The 23613-nt window shown below is 41.5% G+C and overlaps 1 protein-coding gene across 1 annotated transcript in view; it reads right to left on the bottom strand.

Annotated features, from left to right (window-relative positions):
- Nucleotides 1–22224, bottom strand: part of SLC39A8 (solute carrier family 39 member 8) — a 41149-nt gene extending 18925 nt beyond the window's left edge. The window contains exons 1-5 of the mRNA XM_089527248.1: nt 21943–22224; nt 12298–12463; nt 5266–5435; nt 2725–2847; nt 1175–1342 (exon numbers count right to left, since the gene is read on the bottom strand). Of these exons, the coding sequence (XP_089383374.1) occupies nt 1175–1342; nt 2725–2847; nt 5266–5435; nt 12298–12463; nt 21943–22224 (909 nt within the window). The remainder of the gene's footprint in view (nt 1–1174; nt 1343–2724; nt 2848–5265; nt 5436–12297; nt 12464–21942) is intronic.
- Nucleotides 22225–23613: the final 1389 nt, after the last annotated feature.

Raw genomic sequence — 23613 nt, 5'->3', positions numbered from 1 at the left:
AGATGCTACTGCAGTATTTGTAAAGCAGCAAAGCTATTTTTATTCAACAAAGTTCAATGTTATCCATCCAGTGCTTATATCAACAGATGAAGCCACATAGGAAGAGGCAGAACTGAGCGATTCTGTGTAGAACAGAAACGGTTGCATGCAAAAACTTTCCATCTTTGAAATTCTATACACAAACAGATCTTTCAAAATCAGATTAAACACTCCCTGTAGCAAAAGATCAAAAACTATCTAAAGCATCTTCTTCCAGCCTGGTAGCCTCCAGAAGCACTAAGATGCAATTTTCAGAACTCCCCAACAACAGAGGGTTCCAGTTCAGAAGCCTGGAGAAGGGTGGATTAATGTCAAACTCACATTACTTGCTTGAGTTGTATACCTACATTTTTTAAAATGTATGCCTGAAACATATTGGGAAAGATCCAGACCTAGCCATACAAAGTCTATAGGGTTTCAGTTAGTCATGTCTAAAGGTCTCTCCAAGTGTTCTCCTGAATGTGAGGGACGATAAATGGGTGGGGGGCATAGATATGCATGTAAGCCCAATGCCCGTGTAGCCCCATTCACCAAGTGTAATAAAAGGCTGAATAGTTACAGAGCTCCTGCAGACCCAGTCACAAGATTTCTGTAACCCTGTTCCACTCAATGTGGTTACTAAACCCTTTGCAGAGCTTCAGGGCCAACACTCAAACCCTGTCAGGTATATAGGGACACTGGGGTCCTGGGCTTGCATATATGACCATGTCCTTACCACTCATTTAGCCCTCCAATGCAATGTGTCCTACAGATTTATTCTTCAGAGCACCACAGCTGGCTGCATATCAGTGTCAACTGCATGCTCGGGGATAATCTCAGGTTTGCTGGCACAGAATGTGTGGAAAGGCCATGCCTATGTATAGAGGAGATCAGTACTTCAACACTTCATTTTACTAAGATGTCCAAAAGGACAGAACTTTGGAAACTATTAAAAACGAAGAGAATAGCAAATATCAGATTCTGACAACAGGCAAATTTAAATCTACAATTAGCATACAGCTGTTAGGAAACGTGCAACACTCCTGAAGAGCTCAACTACATGGTGAAAATTCATTTTAAAAATACTGCTTTAAAAAAACAGATGAGAGCTGAAGCTCTCTGTTTTCATAAACTGGCAAAATTAGTTAATTCATACCTGTCCAGAGATCACACTGACATTATCAAAATTCAAATTTCCATTGGCCTCAGCTATGGCTGGATTTGCGTAGCACATTGTTCCATTTGTGGGTTTGAAGGATTCAACAGGAAGTGGAAGATTTGGGGGTAGTTTCAGTTCTTCAGATTCAAAGTGGTTATGACCAGTCTAAGAAAAACCAAATGAAATAATGCAGGAAGCAGCATCCAAAAACATTTCAGAATGAGTATTCTATGCAAAATATCACTTACACAGAAGGCTGTCTTGAATCAGAACAGACTATTGGTCCATATAGCCCATATATAGTCTATATTGTCTGCTCTAATTGGTAGGGGCTTTCTGGAGTAGCAGACGGAGATTTTTCACATCCTCTCCTACTTGATAAGGAAGTGTCAACATCTCAATTTGATTGCATTTCCCAGTTTCAATTTCACTGATTTCTCCAGATCCCACCTGTATTTTCCTTCTGTCCTTATTTCATACCAGGTTATGAGACTTTGCTTTTGTGTGTGTACAGGTAGAGGGTTGGTTTTTTTGTTTGTTTTTTTGTTTTTTGCATGGAAATTCGGGCATATTGTAGTACAGTTTCCCCACTGTATGTACTTTCAATGCACTTTTCTCAACACAATTTAGTAAGCATTCTTCCCATTGACCAAAATGTGACTGCAAGCATTTTTCAGATATAGATGTTTATAGAGTTGTGTGCATTTATTTGCATATAAATCAAAAAGCAAAGGGAGGATCCTAATGACTGTAGCGTCCTCCCAGTGATGAGAAACCAAAAGCTATCTGCATACTTTTGTTAATAGTCTCACTGTCCACATACTAAATCAATTGTATTAAAAGTAGTAAATAAAAAAGTATTTTCCATCCCTGCTACTTGATGTTTAATTTGAAATGTCAGGAGTTGAAATCTATGTGCAAAGTATGTGCTGTACCACTAAGACAAGGATCTCTCTCCTTAAGTCTAAACAACATTCCCCTAGTTCACTACACTGCCTGTACAGGAGCAAATATGTGGACCTTATTTGTGTTCTACCATTCAGCTGTTTCCACATATATATGTTTTGGGCCAATGAGTTTATTCTAGTATAACTAAATTTGGATTCAGCCCAAATTATCCAGGCGTCACATTCACATATATATTTCCATATAAGTGAAAATTGTGTTAGTAATGTACTACTTTGATGTACTACTTTAATTGACTACTTCAAAATGTAATATATACATAAATACTGTGAAGAATTGGGAAAAGTTGTTTTTTGTTAGATTCTTCTCTGCATGTTGGGCCTGAGGAGGAGACATCTATCATTTGCTCTTGATTTAAACCAGGGATTTAACTCTGGACCTTCATATAAAGTTTTGGCCTTTGGATAAGGGAACACAAGAGTTATAGTATCAATCATCTGGAAGTCTAAACCCACCCTGGTTTAAACCTAACAGCTTTTAGGCCTTAAATTCTGTCCAGTTAAATAAATATATTGAACTCAAAAATCAAAAGTAGCCAAAATATGAACATTTTTGATCTTTCAAGCCTGTTACCTACTTACATGGCTGTAGGTCTTCAGTATCATTTTAAGAACTCTTTCCACAAAGAAGAGGATATAGAATCCACCAAACACACCAACTGCTTTTTCAATATAGTTGTCTATTTTGGGATCAAATCCAAATGCCTAAGGAGAAAATGGACAGTGAATGTAGGCCAGCCACAATGTATGCACTTTGTTAGAAAAGCAATATGAAAGATATAGAAGAGAAGCATTCATCTTTAAGTAAATCACTCTAATAAAATCTAATAAACATGTACGCCCTGTTCCCCTTTTATTTACAATCAAACATCACGGTATAGCAGTCAAGTTATAACTGGAAAGATTCAGGTTTAAATCCCCCATTCAGCCATGAAAATCCCAGGGAGTCCTTGGGCCAGTCACTACCTCACAACCTGATCTGACAGTATTGTTGTGAGGATAAAAATGGGCAGAGGTGAAAACCATGTATGTGATCTGAGCTCTCTGGGGGAGGAAGAGAAAGAATATAGTAAATGAATGAATAGTTACAATAATAATTTTGTACAAGAGAGTCTGCATGCTCTCTATCTGTATCACTACTGCTCCACATTCAAGAACTTAAAAGGAGTCATGCTGAATCAGGCCAAGGGCCTATCCAGTACAGAACATGATTCACACAGTGGCCAATAAGTTGTCTGTGGAAACCTGCCAGGAGAACATAGGTACAAATGTCCTACATTCCCTAGCAACTGATATGCAAAGATGTAATGAATACTTGCATTTTTTTATTTTTCATTTTCAGTAGGAGCAGATGCTTTGGTACATCAAGACTTATTTTTTAAAAAGGTCAACCTCTGCAGGATTTCAGGACTTTTCTCAAAAATTTCAATCCTTCACAAATATTACATTTTGGGGACAAATGTTTTTGTGAAACAATTAAGTTTTGTACCACAACAAAAAAATCCAATCGTTTACCACACTTTTTTTTACAAAAAGCACTATACAAATGAAATTTCACCAACAAAATCGCAAAATGGAAAAGATAATCAAAAATATGCAAAATCTCATGACCTTCACCCATAAGAGTGAACAGTTCCAAAATTCTTTGTTCTTGCACATGAGAACAAACTAAGCAAAGATGTACATCTCTAAGAGCCATATTGCCTCTGCTTCTTTGTTTGTTTGATTGATTAAAATGTTTATTTATTACAGTGGTCCCTCCACATTCACTGGGGTTAAGAGCAGCAGCATACCTGCCCAGGGTGTCACCTGGTGCAGGGAGGCAGGGCTTCTGGGGGGAAGATCTTCTAGGCAGAACTTCTTGGGGCATGTTCATGTGAAAAAAGCCATGTGGACTGTGGAAACAGCTGCCTGCCCAAGCCAGAGACCCCTCCCCTGAAGCCCAGAGACACCCCCTGAGGCCCATGAAAAAGGCCACGTGGCCAGGAGAATCAACCGCACAGCTGGGGAAGCGCTGTGCAGGACGGGGAAGCAGATGCACGGCTGGGGAAACAGCCACCTGCCTGGGTCAGAAACCTCTCCCCCAAGGACAGGAGACCCCCTTCAAGACCCTTGGAAGCAGCCACATGGCCAGGAGAAGCACCTGTGGGGTGGGAAAGCAGTCAACCACCTGGGCCAGAGACCTCCTGAGGCCTGGGAAAAACAGCCACACAACCAGGAAAACAAATGCCCACCCAGGCAGGAGATTTCCCCCCCCCCCGAGGCCCAGAGCAGCACACACACAAGCCTAAGTGCAGACTGCACCCCCCCCCAGGGATGCTTCTGGTTAGGAGTGAAGGACCCCCATGAATGTAGGAAAACCACAAATAAAAGAACACTATTCTTTTTACCTAAGAGAATACCTCTCTAGGAATGTCCAGATCCTCCAAAGCAACATCTGCAAGATGTTGATCACAGAATCATGCTGGAGGAGCTACAAGTGCCTAGAGAAGTGTTTTATCTAGGAACTCCTAGGTTCTCCGGCACAACTTTATGGTCACCTTCTGTCAGAGTTGCGCTGGAGGACCTAGGGATTCCTAGGGAGAACATATTAAACAAAACTGCAAATAATCAAATCTGCAAAAGTCAAAGCTACAAATGTGGAGGGCCAACTGTATTATTTATTTAAATGTCCTGACTTTTATTGTGAGATCTCATGATGGCATACCATTAAAATGATATAAACTATTTAAAGCAATTCCAGATAAAGATAAGAGAACTGTATTTTGTGAGACATTGAGCCCTCTCTGTCAGAGAGCTCTGGTGCCACATGGCACTGAGCCTTGGTAGTTGAAGTGGGGTCAAACTAGATTATTTCTGCAGTGAGGATGCAGCTGAAAAGACAGAAATGTTTATGCCAAATGGATATCCAAGGGGAAAGCATTCCATTAACATGCCCTTTCCTATGTTCCCTGCAGGATGTATCATTCCTGTACAGAGCCTCACCAGCAAATCTTACTTCTCAAACACATATATCTAGGGAGAGATTCCTTCAAGTATATAGAGAGAGGCACTCCAGCTGCAATCCAGAAAAGCAACTTTTCTGATCTCTGTTTCCTCCTACTTCGGTTATTTCTTTCTTACCTCTGGTATAAGTTGAAAAATTGCATTGGAGAAGAGGGTTCCAATGGCCAAACCCACAAAGTATGTTAAAATCTTAGGGAAATAGTCCTTCTTCAGAAGAGGAGTTAAAACCAAGCCAAGAAGTGCAGCAAAGTTGATTATGGTCACTGCAAGGAAACCAAAGCCCCACACTGTAAAGAAAGAAAAGCACAATTAAATATTAGTAATGTTCAAAAAGAAGAGTACTCTTTGATGGAACATTTGAAAACAAACTGGTCTCACAGCTAAAATACTTATATACCTGGTTGCAGAACCAGAGATATCAGGAAGTAAAATTTCAGAAAGTCATAAATCAGAAACCAGATTAAGAAAATGATGTTTGTGTCTATAATTCTTGAATGTGCTGACTGGTAGGAGGGGGAAAACCCCAAAAAAACTCTTTGGTTGCACTGTAACTAGATTTCTTGAGGCAATTTTAACTTATAAAGCAGAGGAGAGTGTCAATATTATCTGCTAAGCTGCACAAGAAACATATTATATGATGCTAAAGGGATTAAACTTTTACACTTGTAACCAGAATGTGTTCATATTTCCAACCATATAATCTATGAGCAGCACATCATACCCCAAATGAAAATATAAAGCATCATCTTTTTACCATGTATCTCACATTGTTCCACATTTCCTAAGAGCTAAATTTGTCTAAGGACAATGTAAAGCAGTTCAATTTTAGCAGAACTGTGAACAAGGCAGTACATAATTCTAGTGCTCTTGTTCAGGGGAACTGCACTGTTAGAATTCTCTGGCAGAAAATTGTAAAATACCTTAGCAAATTACAAATCATAGGATTCTGTTAGATGGGCACTCTGCAGTTAAAGTGATATCAAACTGAAGTAATTGTATAGTGTAGATGGTGGCAGAATCCAGAAGCTGAGAACCAGCCTGAACATGATGTTTCTACAAAATTTGCCCCTATGTGTTGAGTCTTCTTTAATCATCTATAGAGATATGAATGTGGGAGAGGGAGATTTTGAAGAAAAAAGGTTCCCCCCCCCCCCCAAGCCCATTTTCAGAAAAATTAGAAAAACTGAACTGAGGGAAGATGCATTTTGGAATATTTTCTTTTAGAATAATGAATAAAATGTTTACAGTCTTGATATTTTTACTCTCCCAAATTTATTTATTAAAACTGTTTAACAGAAAATCTTTTATTTAAGACAATGTATGATATGTAATCATAGCAATTCCCAATCTCCGTATATTCTCATCAGTTTATTTTTTATAGAAAAGAATGCTTTAATTGTCAGGGATGATGGGAGTTGTAGCTCTTCACCTCTGGCTCTAACTCACCACCTTGTTATGCAACGGTGCTGACCAGCTTTGGTCAGTGGTTAGTGCTTTTCTCCAAACAGCAGAGTTTCAGAGAATAGGCTGAAGACCCTGACAAACTCTCCAAGCCTTCTCACTCTTCTTCCTCAGAAGTCTCCAAACTTCTCCAGGATCCTGCTGGCTCTTGTATCTTCACTCAAGACACCAGACAACTCAGTAGTCTTATATAAAAGATCTACTTTATTCTACTATATACAAATGCCCTACAAATCACAATCTCCAAACTACTCCAACTACCCACAAAATACATTGGCAAACATAGCAATTATTATAGCCATTGTTAAACACCACCCACTAGTCAGTTTCCACCCAGTGGGCGTGTACATTCATTTTGATTGGCTCACATAGTTCCACCCATACTTAAGAATTTCATCATTTCACCTTGTACACTTAATGAATCTCAGGTGCTTTCAATTGTACATTCTACAATTCTGTCCTTGACATTCAGGACTTCTAAATTGCATTAGCTTTATCACCTGTGTGGCTTCTTAATTGCTCTTGCTTAGTCACTGTGACTTTCACATACATGTTTTATTTCTTCTACTGTATCGTGTTCAGTATTTAAGATGCTGTAAATCAGATGAGTGGGAAGGAATAGATGCATCCTCAGTCAGCATTCAGCTCTCCAGTGTCTCAGAGCTCCTTCAGCTGTTGCAACTGCCTGGGTTCTACAGTGAGGTGCAAGTCGAATCTGGAGATGAAGCTGTAGTTCTTACAACTACAGAACTCCGCTGTCACAGCTATACTGGATGCTGAAGGCTCTCAGCCTCTGGTTTTGTTTTGTTTTTTCCAAAAAAATGGGAGGAAATTTCTCTAGGAATTCAAATATTTCCAGAAATACTAGAGTTCTAATCATTATCAGTTGCTTAATTTGCCAGGAAAGACTAAATCAGGTCACAATGGAAATCACACTTCCCATGCAATGTAAGCAAAGTCCCACTTCCTATCACAAATGTCAGGTGCAAGGCAAAGCAATTCCAATTAGGTCTACAGTGGAGGAAAAGGATTAAAGTCCCCCTACCACCATCCTAGTACACCCTCACCCACCCATTGTCCTTACCCCTGGTAGTTAAGAAAGTCCACTATGTAAGGGCAAACTATAGAAAATATCACGTCTGGTTTGTCCCTGAGAAAGGTCAAAATGGAAAAATCAGTCATGTCATGTGATACAACAGAAAAGAGAAAAAGAAAACAATGTAGAAATGACAAACTGAGAGCCTAATCTGAAGGCCTACAACCTGTAATACTACGATACTAGATCAAACCTTCTCAATAACTGACTCTTGGTGCGTCTAGCAGGGGGAAAGGGATGGAATGAGAGGCCATAAGGAAGGTGTGCACGTTTCTTTATGTGTCTTCTCACTTGCTTGGGCAGGGGGAAGCAGATGGGATGGGTGTCCCCTTTCTCCCTTCTCCCACCCACATCCCTTCCTCCCAAACTAAGCAAGTGAGTGAGTGAATGAGCAAGCAAACTGACTGACCTGACCAGTTCAGGTACCTTTTTTGTGTGTTAAATATGGTGTGGGACCTAAAGATATTCATGGTTTTTCCATTTCTGCAGGGGTCTTGTGTTTCTTGGTAGTAGTGTTGTGCCTTCAAGTCGTTACCAACTTATGGCAACTCTAAGGCAAATGTATCATGGGATGGTCTTGGCAAAATTTGTTCAGAAGGGGTTTGCTATCACTTTCCCCTGAGGCTGAGAGAATGTAACTTGCCCAAGGTCAACCAGTGGGTTCCATGGCTGAGCTGGGAATCAAACCCTGGTCTCCAGAGTCTTAGTCCAACATTCAAACCACTACGCCATTGTGGGGCCCCCAAAATTTGAGGGCCCCCTGTGTATATGCAATATAATCTAAATCATTAAAACCATTTAAAGTTTATTAAAAGAAAGGATATAAAAAGTCAACAAAACAGTACAGCATTAAAGTGCTTGTCTAAAGGGAAGCAAATGTGTAAACATTTTCAAGCAAAGCTTTATAAGCACTTCCTCGTTTACTCTAGCACGTAATGTCAGGCATCAATATTAAAACAAGCAAATGAAAAACTTGACAGAAGGCTTCAGTAAATCTCTTAATAAATGTGATCCTAATAATTATGAAAGATTATAGTTTTGAAGAGGCTTTGAGGGTATACAGTAACACTGTCCTTTCTTAGGTACATATACATCCATGTAACATGTGCCATCTGAGCAATACAATCAGATTGTTCAGGGACAAGAAAAAAATTACATCAGCACGGGGTATCACTATAATTACAAGTCTTAAACCTATAAACCAGAGTTGGGGAGCTGCATTGACCTCCTGCATGTGAGCTGTCCCCATTTTTACTCCATGCCTTTGAAAGTCTGAGGTCCAGATAGTTACCTCCTGCTTGAAAAGATGTCCTATTCAGTCCTTTTCAAAAAGTGAACACCCTCCCTTCAATACACTCCCAAATCAGGTTGAATGGTTCATAGCACACAGAGAAGTTTTTGAGGAACTATAGCCCATTTGGGGCAAAATATGAGATACACACACCCAATTTGGATGGGGGCAGAGAGACCTGCTCTGTGCTACTTGTGGCACATGGGCAAACCTTTCCCAAAATATAAGAAGGCATAAGGTATAAAATATAATAATAATAATAATAATAATAATAATAATAATAATATAAAATATAAGAAGGCTAGTATTTATGAACAGAGCCACACTGAAAACTTTAAACAATGATATGAATATTTATCAAGCTGGAAGGTTCCCCTGGAAAGTCATTACCTACAGATTCATATCACTGCAAAGTTAGATCGTAATCTTAATGGAAATCCATGTGAATGTACATCATGAGGAAAGGGCCAGCATGCCCTGGGATTCATTAGAGTTCAGCAAGCCTCAACAAATCAGGTACAGCAACATCATGTTACTAGCCTGTATTCCTGTTGTTACTTGCCTTTACCTCATATGAGAGTGACATCAGCTTCATACACCAGATCATGGGGAGACTGTGGAAACTGTAGCCCAAAACACCTAGAGAACCAAAGGTACCCCACCCTGATCATGATCATTAATCACTCCTGTATTCAAAATTGGCACTTGTATAAATAAACAGTTGTATATTTTGGTTCTAATTAATTTCTAATACGTAAGTACTTAGTAGCGGCTATTATGCATTAATTAATATAGAATAAAATGTAGTGGGTACACATCATTATCATTACTACTGTAGTTATGTTTCTATTCTATCTTTCAGAATATTCAGAAAAGCTGAATCCTATACAACTCAAAGTCTGTATCATACAAAAGTTAAAATATGATTGAACTATCAGTATAATTAAAAGCAGTTGAGAGTATGTCCATTAAATCAACAACAAATAGAGACAATACAGCATATTATTGAAGTCTCTTTCCTTGTGAGCAATTAGTTCTCAAAGGCCTGCTGAAACAAAACAAAAAAACTCTTCACCAGCTTAAGAAGGATAGGAAGTAGAGTATAGGGTGAGGTAGGACGACTTGACCAAGGTGAAAACCCAGTGGGTTTTTAAAATGTATGGATAGGATGTGAATCCTGGTCTTCCTGAGTCCTAGTCCAGCACTCAAGGCTCTGCTCCATGCTCACTCTCTGGTATCATAATATCTGATATTTTATTCCAAGGCTGCATCTACACTGCAGAATCAATGAAGTTTGACACCACTTTAACTAATATGACTCAATGCTATGGAATTCTGGGATTTGTAGTTTTATGAGCTAATTAGCCTTCTTTGTTCAAGAGCTCAGGAGCCACAACAAACTACAAATCCCAAGATTCCAGAGGATGAAGCCATAACAATTTAACACAGTGGCAGAATGCATTAATTCTATGATGTGGTAGCAGCATGTCTAACCTCTCTAGAAAAGGAAGTACAGAGCCAGGAACATAACAACAGTTACAATAGGTATGGGGGAATTTTGACCATTCATATTTACAGACTTTACTTCAACATTTCCATAATCCTTTACCTGTCAGCATTATATTCTAAAACATAGCGAGCCAAAGTTTCCCAGCTTTATTGTAAGAATCTATCCTATGGAAAGTTCTATAGGGATGGTGCCAGTTGTTTTGTTTATTCAGTTGGCCCTCCATATCCATGGTTTCTGCACCGATGGATTCAACGGTCCATGGCTTGACAATATTCCAAAACGAAAATTCCAAAAAGCAAACCTTGATTTTGCCATTTTATATAAGGGACACCATTTACTATGCCATTGTACATACTGGAACTTGAGCATCTATGAATTTTGGTATCTATGGGGGCTCCAGATACCAAGGGCTCACTGTAAACTAGGATACGTATCAAGTCAGCATATAAGAGATTTCTTCTAGGCTGTTTATTTTGTAACTTTTTACCCTTCCAAACAGGGGCATAAAATTAAACTTTGTTTATTTTTTATTTTTTTATTATTTCATTTAGAGACTATGTTTAGAGACTAGGCCTCAACATTTTAGAAGCAACATTTCCATCTCTGCTTCAAAAATGCTTTTCATTTTTGATATGATTTCACTGTAACCTATGACATTTTGTGTAGCAATACTATTTGTACCACTGAAAACCACTGCATGGATGAAGTGAGGAGATCATGAAGCAATAATGGATGCACAGAAACTGCTATTTCAACAATGTTAGATTATGCTGCTGTATGTATGTATACAAGATATGTGCTACTACTCTTGAGTAGTAGCAAGGCCCATTTTGGATGTGGTCCATGTTTGGCTATGGTCAATGTTGTCAAAGCCAGTGTGGTGTAATGGTCTGAGTGTTGGACTACAACTCTGGAGACCAGAGTTTGTATCCCCTCCCAGTCAGGAAAACCCACTAGGTGACCTTAAACAAGTCACATACTGTAGCCTCAGAGGGAAGCGAAGCCAAACCGTCTCTCAACAAATCTTGCCAAGAAAATCCAACGGCACATTCATCTTAGGATCGCAATAAGTTGGAAATGACTTGAAGGCACACAGCAATGACACTCTGGTGTAGAGTCATATGAGGCAAATGTCTCCCATTTTCACCCATGTTGTGAGAAACTCATGCTAGGCACTGGTTCTCATTCATCTGTCAGATGCTCAAATAGCCACTGCAGCACTTCTCCCATAACCTGATGCCCTGCTACATGGAGAAGTTTGCCTCATCTGTGCAACTGTATTTAGCAACTAGATAGCTGGATGTTGCTGGATCAGCAGTCACTGTGGCTGCTTCATGTTCCTATAAAGAAACTGAGTCTCTCTTCTCTTTGAAGAGACAGAGTACATGATTTGCTTGCAAAAGGTCCCAGGTTGAATCCCTGATGTCTTCAGTTAAAAGGGTTAAGTAGCAAGTGATGTGAAAGATCATACCTAGAAAGCCATAGCCATTTAGGGCAGACAATAATTGACTAATAGGTTTTACTGACCCAAGAGCTTAGAGAATTTCTTCTTTTTTCAGCTTCATTTCCCAGATCTCTCAGCCAGCACAGAATGCTGATTGGCAGATTCTGGAAAAAGCAGGCTAAAACAGTAATTTTTCCAAACTCTAGCTCCTTGGATATAAAATAGTTTCATATGTTCCTGCGTCCATGCAACAAAACTCGGAGATTAAAGTGGGTAGCTCACAACCAAACCACCCCACTATTGGGGCACCAATATATCTAACAATGCAGAATTAATTTCATGCCTACCTTCTGTGGGAGTAGGTTTTAAGTTGCCTTTGGATGTAGATTTTTCACAAGGGTGAAAAATCAGCTGTTGCAAGACAGCAGGACATATTGTGGAGAAGCTGGATGCTGTCACCTTGGTGCTGTTTGACATGCCATGCACAGAAAAGATGTCTTCAGCTGACATACACTGCAACAGAATGGGAAATTTGAGTTAATCTGAGAAAAGAAATGGAGATGCCATTTGTGAGATCAAACAATGCTGCAGAAATCTGATTACAGAACATTGTGATACTTCAGTTTTCAAAGCAGACTTAAAATATTTTGATATTTAGATAAACTACAAAGCTCTTTGGAAATCTATGAGCCTGAACAGATAGGCCAAAATAAAGCTGCTTTGGGTCACTTTGGAAGTGTGATGTTTAAATGATGCATGCAGGGACGTAGCTAGGATTATAGGAAGGGGGGGGGGGGGGTCCAGACTAAGTGCCACCATTATAATGGGGCTTGAGTGCGGCGGCGCAGCAGCACACACCATTCATTTTTCTCATGGAAGGGGGGGGGGGGTCCGGACCCCAAGAACCCCCCCTTGGCTACGTCCCTGATGCATGCATCCTAAGAGGGCAGAAGCTGCACCAAAGCCATGCTCCAGTCCTGTTTCTCCAAACCTCACCTATATTCCCATCCAAATGCACTTTATTCATATCACCATACTGTACGATTGTCCCAGTTTGCCAGGGACAGTTCTAATGAATCCTATGTTATCCCACTTTTTCAGATGCCTTTAAAATATCCCAGTTTCTTTCATCATCCCCACTTTCCCGCTGTCTTCAGCTTACTTCAACTGCTGCAAACAGAGGTGAAGTGAAAGAGCAGTCTGTATTCAATTAATTTAGCAGAGATGAGGGGCTGGAATCAGGCAAGTGCAAACTGCTCCAGCCTCTCCTAACTTGTGTATTCTTCCTCATTAATACTTTTGCAATACTGTGATGTTACCTGGCACACATGTACTCATTTAGTATCTGCTGTGATTTGGTTCCAGGACCGCCCCCCATGGATACCAAAATTTGTGGATGCTCATGACCTATTATGTACAGTGGTGTAGGAGCCCTGGTGGCGCAGTGGTTAAATGTCTGTACTGCAGCCATTCACTCAAAACCACAAGGTTGCGAGTTCAAGACCAGCAAAAGGGCCCAAGCTCGACTCAGACTTGCATCCTTTCGAGGTCGCTAAAATGAGTACCCAGACTGTTGGGGGCAAATTAGCTTACTTGCTGTTCACCGCTATGATCTTTGGAATAGCAGTATATAAATAAAACAAATTATTATTATTATTATTATTATTATTAAATGGTGTTCCTTATATAAAATAGCAAAATCAAGGTTTGCTTTTTGGAATTTCTATCTTTTTGGAAAATTTTCCATCCATGGTTGAATTTGTGGATAAAGAATCCATGCACGTGGAAGGCCAACTGTATATCATGTTGCAAATCTTTCTTCTTGCATGAAAACTCATATGGATTTTCCATACACATATTCAATAAAATATGCATTCATTTCTACACAGATATGCATTTCTGTATACATTTTAAATCAATGGTGGGCAAAGAGCAGCCCCAACATGCAGCTTTCCCCAGGACTAGTTTTGCCTCCAGGACCTACTAAGGTTCAGGGGGGGAAATTAAATGTTTAAATTAAAATGTATGCATGACTTTGCACATACAAGACAGACTGCAAATCTCACTAAAGTTTGAATTTCTGATAATGGATATTCATTCTCTTACAAGCCTCAGAAGCTGTAAAATGTTTAACTTTGGGAAGGATTCTGAAATTTCCAAAATTCTTTTCCATGTCTAGCTAACCTACAATCAAAAAGATTACAAATAAAGAAAATAAGAAGTGAGGCACTGTACTGAAACATTTACTTTCATAAAAATTCAAATGTTTACCAGAACTGATCACAAAAAGGTAAGGCTGGAATCACACACACACACACACACACACATATACACACACATACTGTGTGACCCTGGGTGAGAAAACACTATTTTCATAGACCGAGTTACATTTTATATTTTATATATATTTTATAAGGCTAACTTTTTTTCTTTCCTTATTTAATTGTATATCATACAGTTAGCCCTCCATATCCATAGATTCTTTATCTATGTATTTAATCATCCACGGCTTGAAAATATTGGGGGGGGAAATACAAATTCCTAGAACCAAACCATTGCCATTTTACATAAGGGACACCATTTAACTATGTCTTTGTATTTAATGAGTCTTGAGCATCCATGATTTTGGTATCCATGGAGGGTTTTGGAACCAAATTCCAGTGAACATCAAGGGCCCACTGTATTAATAGTCAAATCAATTTACCCTTGAACTACAATCCTCTGTAGTCCTACTTTTTCAGCTGCTTTTAAATTATACCAGTATGTCTTACCTTCTCTCAACTTATCTCAACTGCTGCAAGTGGCTTAAAGAACAAAAACAATTTGCATTCAATTAACTCATCAGAGGGGATATTCTGGCCCTCTGTTCCTCTCCTCACTTCTGAGTTAACTGAGTAAAATTTGAAGCAATTGATTTTGTAGCAGTTGCAACATCTAAAGTAAGCAATTGAAATTGATAACAAAGGGGAAATGTGGAAGGAGGAGAGAGAAACTGGGTCATTTTAAAAGCAACTGTAAAACCAGGAAAATAGAGGATTAATAAGTATTGTACCTGGCAAATGGTGGGTATGAATGAGATCTGAGGAGTCCCTTTGTTTTTGCTGAACACAAACATAGAGTATTTGCATACAAACCAAATGTATTTGTAGTGATGCAGAAGTCTCACAATTTGGAAGCTAAGTACAGTCAAACCTGGTTAATATTTGGATGGGAGACTGCCCATGAATACCAGGTGATTTAGATTATAATTCAGAGGAAGGAACTGGCAAAACCACTTGGGTATTCCTTGCCTAAGAAAACCTCATGAAAAATGTATGATATTGCCATAAGTTGAAAGGTGACTTGAAGTTACATACATACACTGAAGACACAAGGTGGTTCAACCAGTGGTCATATATGCATGTTTGAATTACTGTATCTAATAACTATTTGGGGGGGGGGGGGGTTGTATTATATATTTCCACACAACATTTCATAATATGCCTGCTATGACATTTGTCATCCAACCTACCTTCTGTTGTTTCCTACACTTTTTAAATAACAAGTACAGTAAATACCTTGCATATAAAGTATTGTGAGATGAATCAGTGTTCAGAAATAAAGATACTATCATTTGCCATGCCACTGCGTTTCAAAAAAGTCTAAAATAAAGTGGGGTAGTTCTTCAGAGAACTACAAAGAGAAAAAACATGTAATGAACAAAGATAGACAGTGTAGTGTTGTGGTTTGAGAATTGGGCTCTGGAGACCAGGTTTGCATCCCTATTCAGCCATAGACACCCACTGGCTGGCCTTCGACAAGTCACAGTCTCGGACAGACTCAGAGGAAGACAAATGCAAACACTTTGTGGACAAGTCTTGCCAAGAACACCCCCACCACATGGTTGGGTTGCCATAAGTCAGAAACAACTTGAAGGCACACAGCAACAACAACAGAGCATAAGAAAAGTGCAGATATTTACAAAAGCAATGAACCTATAATCCTAAACACATTTACCTAGGATTAAACATCACTGAGTTCAGCAGGACCTGCTTTGGAGTAGACATGTGCAAGACTGCATGAAATAACACAAAAAGTAAACTGACTTTGTTCAGCTTGAATTCCAGAACAAATATTTTACTGTATAGGAGGTTATCTCAGTATATAAAATAATGCCTTTTCTATCACAAGAGAAAATGAGATGGGGTTAATTAATATTCAGTCCTTTGCAGAAGTATTCACACACCCTTTGACTTTTTCACATTTTACAACTTGACACTGAAATTAATTTAGGACCAAAACACACTGGAGAAATAATCCAGTCTGAGACCACTTTAACTGCCCTGGCTCAATGCAAGGGAATTCTGGGAAATGTAGTTTTGTGAGACAGTTAGCCTTCTCTATTAGAGAGCCACCACAAACTACAGCTCAGTGTGTTTTGGCCCTTAGTTAGCATTGTTACCACTTAATGTATACAAAATACTCAATACTGTGCTAAATAGGTAAACAAAAAGAAACTGGCATGAGATCTTCCATGTGTAACCCTCCTGCATTTTCCTATCCATTTCTTCCATCTTTTTTATTACTATAGAACAGGGATGGGAACCATACTACCCTCCAAATGTTGTTGGACTACAGAAGTCCTAGCCAGTTTACCTAGTGGTGAGAAATGTTGGAAGTTTCAGTCCAACAACATCTGGAGGGCTGCACAATTCCCACCCCTGCCATAGAAAACCCAGTAAGGAGAGGAAGAAAGAATAAAAGAACAACACTTTTCAACTGGCAATGCTAGGTAGGAGCCATGCATCTGGAATTATCCCTAACTGCAAATGTGTCAAACAATGTGGCCTTGACACTAACACTGTATAGCAAGGGTGGGCAACTGTTCACCTCCAGAAGTAGGGGAATTTCAATTCCCATAAGCACTCACCGACACAGCCAATGATAGGGATGCTAAGAGTTTTAGTCTCTCAAAATGTAGACCACAGGACCATAGTTCCTCAGCTGTACTCTATAAACTTGAGCCAGATCCATGCCTACAAAGTTTCATCCAGCCAGGTTTCTGCAATACAGAAATTACTGGCAGCCTCATCCAAATGTCACCATGGCCAGAAATAGCAGGACACAGATCTGCAAACAAATATACTACTGTATAAGTGATCCAACGGGCCGTCTGTTTGAACTAAATATATTGAATATTGTGTGGTATGTTTGCATGTGTTCCTTTCTGTAGCAAGCCCAGACAGTTGGATTCTGTGTCATCTAATATTAAAAACAGCCTTTCTTAAGTCAAAAGTATCTTTGGATGAAGTAGCCATCCATAGGCACTAGTGATTTTTGCAGGATAATATACCCAGAAAGATGAGGCTTATAAAACATAAAGATATCAGCTATTCCCTCATTGGGATATTTTAACCACTACATGGGTTCTGGAGTGTGAACATTTGAGCTAAGATTAGTATTCTTCCACAGACAAACTGAGCTGTACTTTTTAGCTTTTTCTCCCCACAGGCAATTTCTAAAAATGTAATGTTGCAATCCTCTAACCTCTTACTTTAACCTAGGTCCCACCAAGGTTAATGGTGTATACTTTTGAGTTGAAAGTTATAGGGTTATACTGTAAATCATATTTTCATCCCACAGGAGAAAAAGATGGATGAAAGACTACTACATTTGTTATGTCACAAGCTTTCATAGTATAGTCCATTTCTTCAGATGCATTAACTGTGTATACAACACAGCCATTGTATTATCACTGCTGTTCTGAAGAACTACTATGCTTATTTTGCCCATATTAAAACAAATAGTAACAAATTGTTACTATCTGTACTTCTAGCATTTCATTTCTCTCTGAATCCGCTACTTGTAATTCCTGAAGGAGGAGTGAAGATCAGAGGTAAGAACATTAACGTCCTAAAATATGCAGATGACAACATATTACTACCAGAAAACAAAAAAGACTTGGAACAATTACTACAGATCACTGCAACCCCCCCCCCCCCCCACACACACACACACACACACACACACTTTTCACTCCAGATTGGAGCCAGGGCAGCCTCACTGGCAGCCCTGTGGCCCCAATCTGGAGTTTTTCCGGGCCATGGAGAAGCGACAAAATGCCGCTTCCTCGTGGTGCAAAAAGGGGGTGTCCTTAGGGCTTCATGCCCCCAGACACCCAGACAGCCAGAGCCATGGGAGAAAGGGGCCACCTGGCATTGTTTCTCCTTGGCATTGTTCCTGCGGCCGTTTGGTTGCCACAGGAATGATGCACGTGGCGAAAAGGAGCTCCGTTTTGGGGCTCCTTATTGAACTGCTGATAGGGCGCCATAGGTGCCTCCAGCGGCGCAGTGACATCTCTTCTGCGCCTCAACGTTTGGTCAGGGCGCACAAGTGATGTCATGTATGTGTGCCCCATGTAGATGGGGCCGCATGTCCATGCCGCCGCCACCACGAATTAGGACACAAGAACACAAGATGGACAATACATCAAACTTACTCCACTGCTATGATTTTATATAGCCAGTGTCAACATCCTTCCTTCATTCCACTGATTCTCCACCAAGGTTGCTGCTGTTTTACCCCATTTCCATGTCCAGAGTACAAAATACTGTATACATTTCCAAACACTCTCTGCACAGTCCCTAACTTTGTTTTTATGTGCCTTCAAGACACATAATGAAGGGAATGCTATGGGTATAATATATCTTGATTTCAGTAAGGCCTTTGACAAGGTTCCCCATGACATTCTTTCAAACAAGCTGGTAAAATGTGGGCTAGACAAGGTAACTGTTACATGGATTTGTAATTGGTTGACTGGCCGAACCCAAAGGGTGCTCAACAATGGCTTCTTTTCATCCTGGAAAGAAGTGACCAGTGGGGTCCCACAGGGCTCTGTCCTGGGCCCAGTGCTATTCAACATCTTTATCAATGGCTTGGGGGCATATTTATCAAATTTTCAGATGACACAAAATTAGGTTGCATGCAACTACGTGTGAAAGAGATCTAGGAGTCCAAGCAGACCACAAGTTGAACATGAGTCAACAGTGTGATGTGGCCGGTAAAAAGGCCAATGCAGTTTTAGGCTGCATCAATAAATGTATAGTGTCTAGATCAAGGGAGGTAATAATGTCACTCTATTCTGCATTGGTCAGAACCCACCAGGAATATTGTGTTCAGTTCTGGGCACCCCAATTTAAAAGGGTTGTGGAGAAACTGGAGCATGTCCAAAGGAGGGCAAGTAAAATGGTGATGGGTCTGGAAAACATGCCCTATGAGGAAAGGCTCAGGGAGCTGGGGATGTTTAGCCTGGAGAAGAGAAGGTTAAGGAGGTGACATGATAGCCCTGTTTAAATATTTGAAGGGATGTCATATTGAGGAGGGAGCAAGCTTGTTTTCTGCTGCTCCAGAGACTAGGACCTGGAACAATGGATGCAAGTTACAGGAAAAGAGATTCCACCTCAACATTAGGAGAAACTTCCTGACAGTAAGGGCTGTTCGACAGTGGAACACACTTCCTTGGAGTGTGGTGGAGTCTCCTTCTTTGGAGGTCTTTAAGCAGAGGCTGGATGGCCATCTGTCAGGTATGCTTTGATTGAGACTTCCTGCGTGACAGAGGGTTGGACTGGATGACCCTTGTTAGGGACATAGCCAAGGGGGGGGATCTTGGGGTCCGGACCCCCCCCCTTCCATTAGAAAAATGAATGGTGCGTGCTGCTGCACCGCTGCGCCCAAGCCCCATTACAATGGTGGCACTTAGTCTGGAACCCCCCCCCCCTTCCTAAAATCCTGGCTACATCCCTGCCCTAGTGGTCTCTTCCAACTCTATGATTCTATCGTTATAGTGGCCAACCCATAGGATTTTAAGAAGAGTGCTGCTGGATCATGCCATAGGCCTACATGATCCAGGATTCTGTTTCCCACACCAGGGTACCAGACACCTCTGTGGAGCTCAGGATAAGTACATGAGGATAAATGATCTTAGATATGTTTGTATTATTTCAAGTCATTTATTTATCACCTCTCAGCCCTTCAGGCTTCCTGGGGTGATATACATGGAGAAAGAATAATCAAAATACTAAATACATGACTGAAACACGTTGCATAGCAAATTATAAAGCTCCTTATTGAAATAGTTCTGAAATCACAGGGAAAAAAACAGCCAGAACAGCCTCTCCTAATCTTAAGGACCAAAGGCCAACAGGGGAAAAAATTAGCTGCCTACTGGAAACTCAGAAGAGAAGAAGCCAGCCTAACCTCCTTTGAGAGGGAATTCCCCAGTCAAAGCATTGCTCCAGAAAAAGACGTAATGCATGTACCCACCAGCCTAGCCTCCGGGAATATTAAATTTTAGCCAAGCTTTTTGTGGAGGAAGTAGACTTTTGATATTCTGGCTCCAAGCCATTTTGGTTGTAGGTACAAGTTCTTAAAACAGGAAGAAGGGAATGAGGAGGGTTTTTTTTTTCTTTTTTTGCAACTTGCACTCAATCCAAGATCCCTTCTGATCTCGGAAGCTAAACAAGGTCAGGCTCTCTTCAGCCTGGCCTACCTAATAAGGATGTTGTTGTGAGGATAAAATGCTGAAAAGGAAAGCTGTGTATGCCAGCCTCGAGCTCAGTGTGGAGAACAGGAGATGGACATTTAACTCGCAAATATCTAAATAAATTACTCTGACTCTTACACAGTGACTCATGGAAGACACATCCCAGCAAAAATGGAGCAATCCTATGCTCCTTAGAAAGCCAGCTGATGCAAGAAGCTCCATGGCTGGCAGTATCAGGGGCAGAAGTTGGGAAAGTTACTTGAAAGCATCATTCAGTATGGCCAGTGAAAGCTATAATGCACTGCCAATGGAGTCATCCACCACCATCACTCCACCACATCATTTATACAGAGAGGTCCCAGTTTGACCAGTGCAAAAGCACTCTGCAACTATGCATATCCTCACAGATGAAAACTGGGACCCAAGTGGCCAAGCAACATCAGAGTGTTATCAAGACAGTGAATGGAATAATGAGGAAGAACACACAGCCTATGGGAGGCTGCCCAAGTTTGCTCCAGCTGGTCCTCCACATTTGTAGCCTTGACTTTTGTGGAGTTGATTAAAGGTAAACCGGGAATCTCTAGGTCCTCCAGCACAACTCTGCCAGAAGTGGACCATAGAGATGTGCTGAAAACCCTAGAGGTTCCTAGAGAAAATGCTTCTCTGGGCATTTGTGGATCCTCCAGAATGATCAGCGTCTGGCAGATGTTGACCACAGAGTTGCACAGGAGGCCCTGGAGATTCCTAGAGAGATCTTCTCCATGGGTAAAAGTAGTGTTTGTTTATTTGCAGTAGGGATCCTTCACCCCTAAACCCAGCAAATGTGGAGGGAGCACTGAAGAGAGAAGGGCAAGATTCTGCCCCCTCCTCTTCTCTCTCCAGTGATGAGTTCATTCAATGCAAACTACTTTATCAGTTTATAAGAAGGGGAGACAAACTGGGACACTTTAAAAGCAGCTGAAAAAGTGAGATGACAGAGGATTAATAGGGGACTATCACAAGGGAGTATCACTGCCAAACTGGGACAGTTGGGACAGGTATCCTTATGCTGTCATTGCCCCCCCTCCCCCTTTTTATGGCTGTTTTCCTAACTTTGGATGGAAAGGGGGAAAACAGCAAAGAACCAATGCAAAAGGATTACAACTCAAAACGCCTCCATAAAACCTGAAGCCTGAGGCAAAGCACCTGCAAGTTGAAAACCTGGAAGTGTCCATGAAAACCTTGGCTCTTGGTCTTTGGTCCTTGGGATGTTGTGGACTTCAGCTCCCAGAAGCAGTCGGGGATTGTGGCAGCTGAGCTCCCAAACCTCTGGCAGAAGGCTGCATCCACACTGGAGAAATAACCCGGTTTGGCACCGCTTTAAGGCTTTTCTAGCTCAAGGCTCTGGGCCCCACAACAAACCCCAACTCCCAGAATTCCATAGCCTTGAGCCAGTGCCTTGTTGCTGCAGTGCGGAGGCCCTCTCTCTCACCTGGTTGTAGCGCAGGGAGCCCAGCTGCCCCGGGGCCAAGGAGGCCGCCTCCTCCTGCAGCCGGGCTCCGGCTCCCATGGCCTGAAGCAGTCGCTGGAGCCCTGCGGCCGAGAGGCTCCGGTTGTCTCCGAAGAGGGCCAGGACATCTCCGGAGAAGAGGGACTCCTCCTGCGCCAAGGAGCCCAGGGCGCCCGCTCCCAAAGCCCCGAAGGCGGCGGCGGCGGCGCTGGCCAGGAGGAGCAGCAGGCTCCCGGAGGGGAAGAAGGCAGAGGCAGCCGGCATCCCTCCTCTTCCTCGGGTCCTCCTTCGGAGGCTCTGTCTCAGTGGCGGCCGAAGGCGAGCCAAGGCAAGGGCGCAAGGGAGCCACCTCCCGGCTCCTCCTTGGCCAAGCTCCCTCTCTCCCTCCCTCCCTCCCTCCAGCAGCGCCTCCTCAGCGCGCCCTCCTTCCCTCCCAGAGCCAGGGCACTCCTTCCCCCCTAAGCACCCCTTGGAGACCTCGGAGAAGCCCCGCGGGGCATGGAGGGAAAACGGGGCCAGGAGTGTGGAGAGAGAAGGAAGGGAGAGCCGGCCAGAGAAGGCCAAAGGGCGGGCCCCAGCTGCTGCCAGGGAGGGGGCGCTGGGGGCATTGCCTCAAGAAATAAGTTCTTAGGTTCCGAAGTGATTCCCAAAGTTTGGTCTTGCCTACAGTGGCCTCCCTGGGGTTGGTCTCCTAAGAAATAATCATAATAATCATCATAATTTGATTTATATCCCACCCAGGGACCTAGCTAGGATTTTAGGAAGGGGGGGTCCAGACTAAGTGCCGCCATTATAATGGGGCTTGGGTGCGGTGGCACAGCAGCACACACCATTCATTTTCCTAATGGAAGGGGGGGTCTGGACCCCTGAAACCCCCCCTGGCTACGTCCCTGTCCCACCTCTCCCTACAGATTGAGGCGGATTACAATGACACAAAAATAACAATAACATGCATAATACATATAAAGCCAACCCCCATATAATTCCCCAACCCCCCCTCTACCTTAAAAATAGGATAAAAATAAAAACAACAGCAATATAAAATACTAATTAAAATGAGTTGAGATAGACATATTTGAGGCGAGACGTCTTTTGGGGCAGACAGGAGCCATCAGTTTCCATAACTCATGGTCTCCCATACACACACACACACACACCCCAAGAAATAAGTCACTTCAATAGGTTAAGCCTGTGGTTCCCAAACTCTGCCCTTTAAGAGATTTTGGACCTCAGTTCCCAGAAGCCTCAGCCATGTTGCCCCAATAGTCTGGGATTCTGGGAGCTGAAGTCCAAAATCCCTTAAAAGGCACAGTTTGGGGGGGTCACTGGGTTCAGCAGTGATTCCCAAATTTTGGTCTTCCATACAGTGGTGTCCCTAAGGATGGTGTCACCCGGTGCGGCAAAATTAAAAATTGTACCTTCAAGTTACAATATAATTCACACAACCTAAATATGTTTACATATACATGGTGAAGATTTGGTTAAAATGTGTGATATTGTTTAAGAAAAAATTAAAAGAATAAAAATTTCAAAAAACTCATTAAAAATGATTTTTTAAGAAAATTAAATTTTTGAAATTTGAAATTTTAATTTTAAAAATTCTGGGGCCACTCCTTTCTCCTCCCACTGTCCTCCCCCCCCCCCGCTATCTCT

This window comes from Sceloporus occidentalis, unplaced genomic scaffold (assembly GCF_023333645.1).
Source record: "Sceloporus occidentalis isolate IW3139 unplaced genomic scaffold, rSceOcc1.0.p SCAF_5, whole genome shotgun sequence".
Taxonomy (NCBI): domain Eukaryota; kingdom Metazoa; phylum Chordata; class Lepidosauria; order Squamata; family Phrynosomatidae; genus Sceloporus; species Sceloporus occidentalis.
This window is presented reverse-complemented; position numbering and strand designations above follow the sequence as displayed.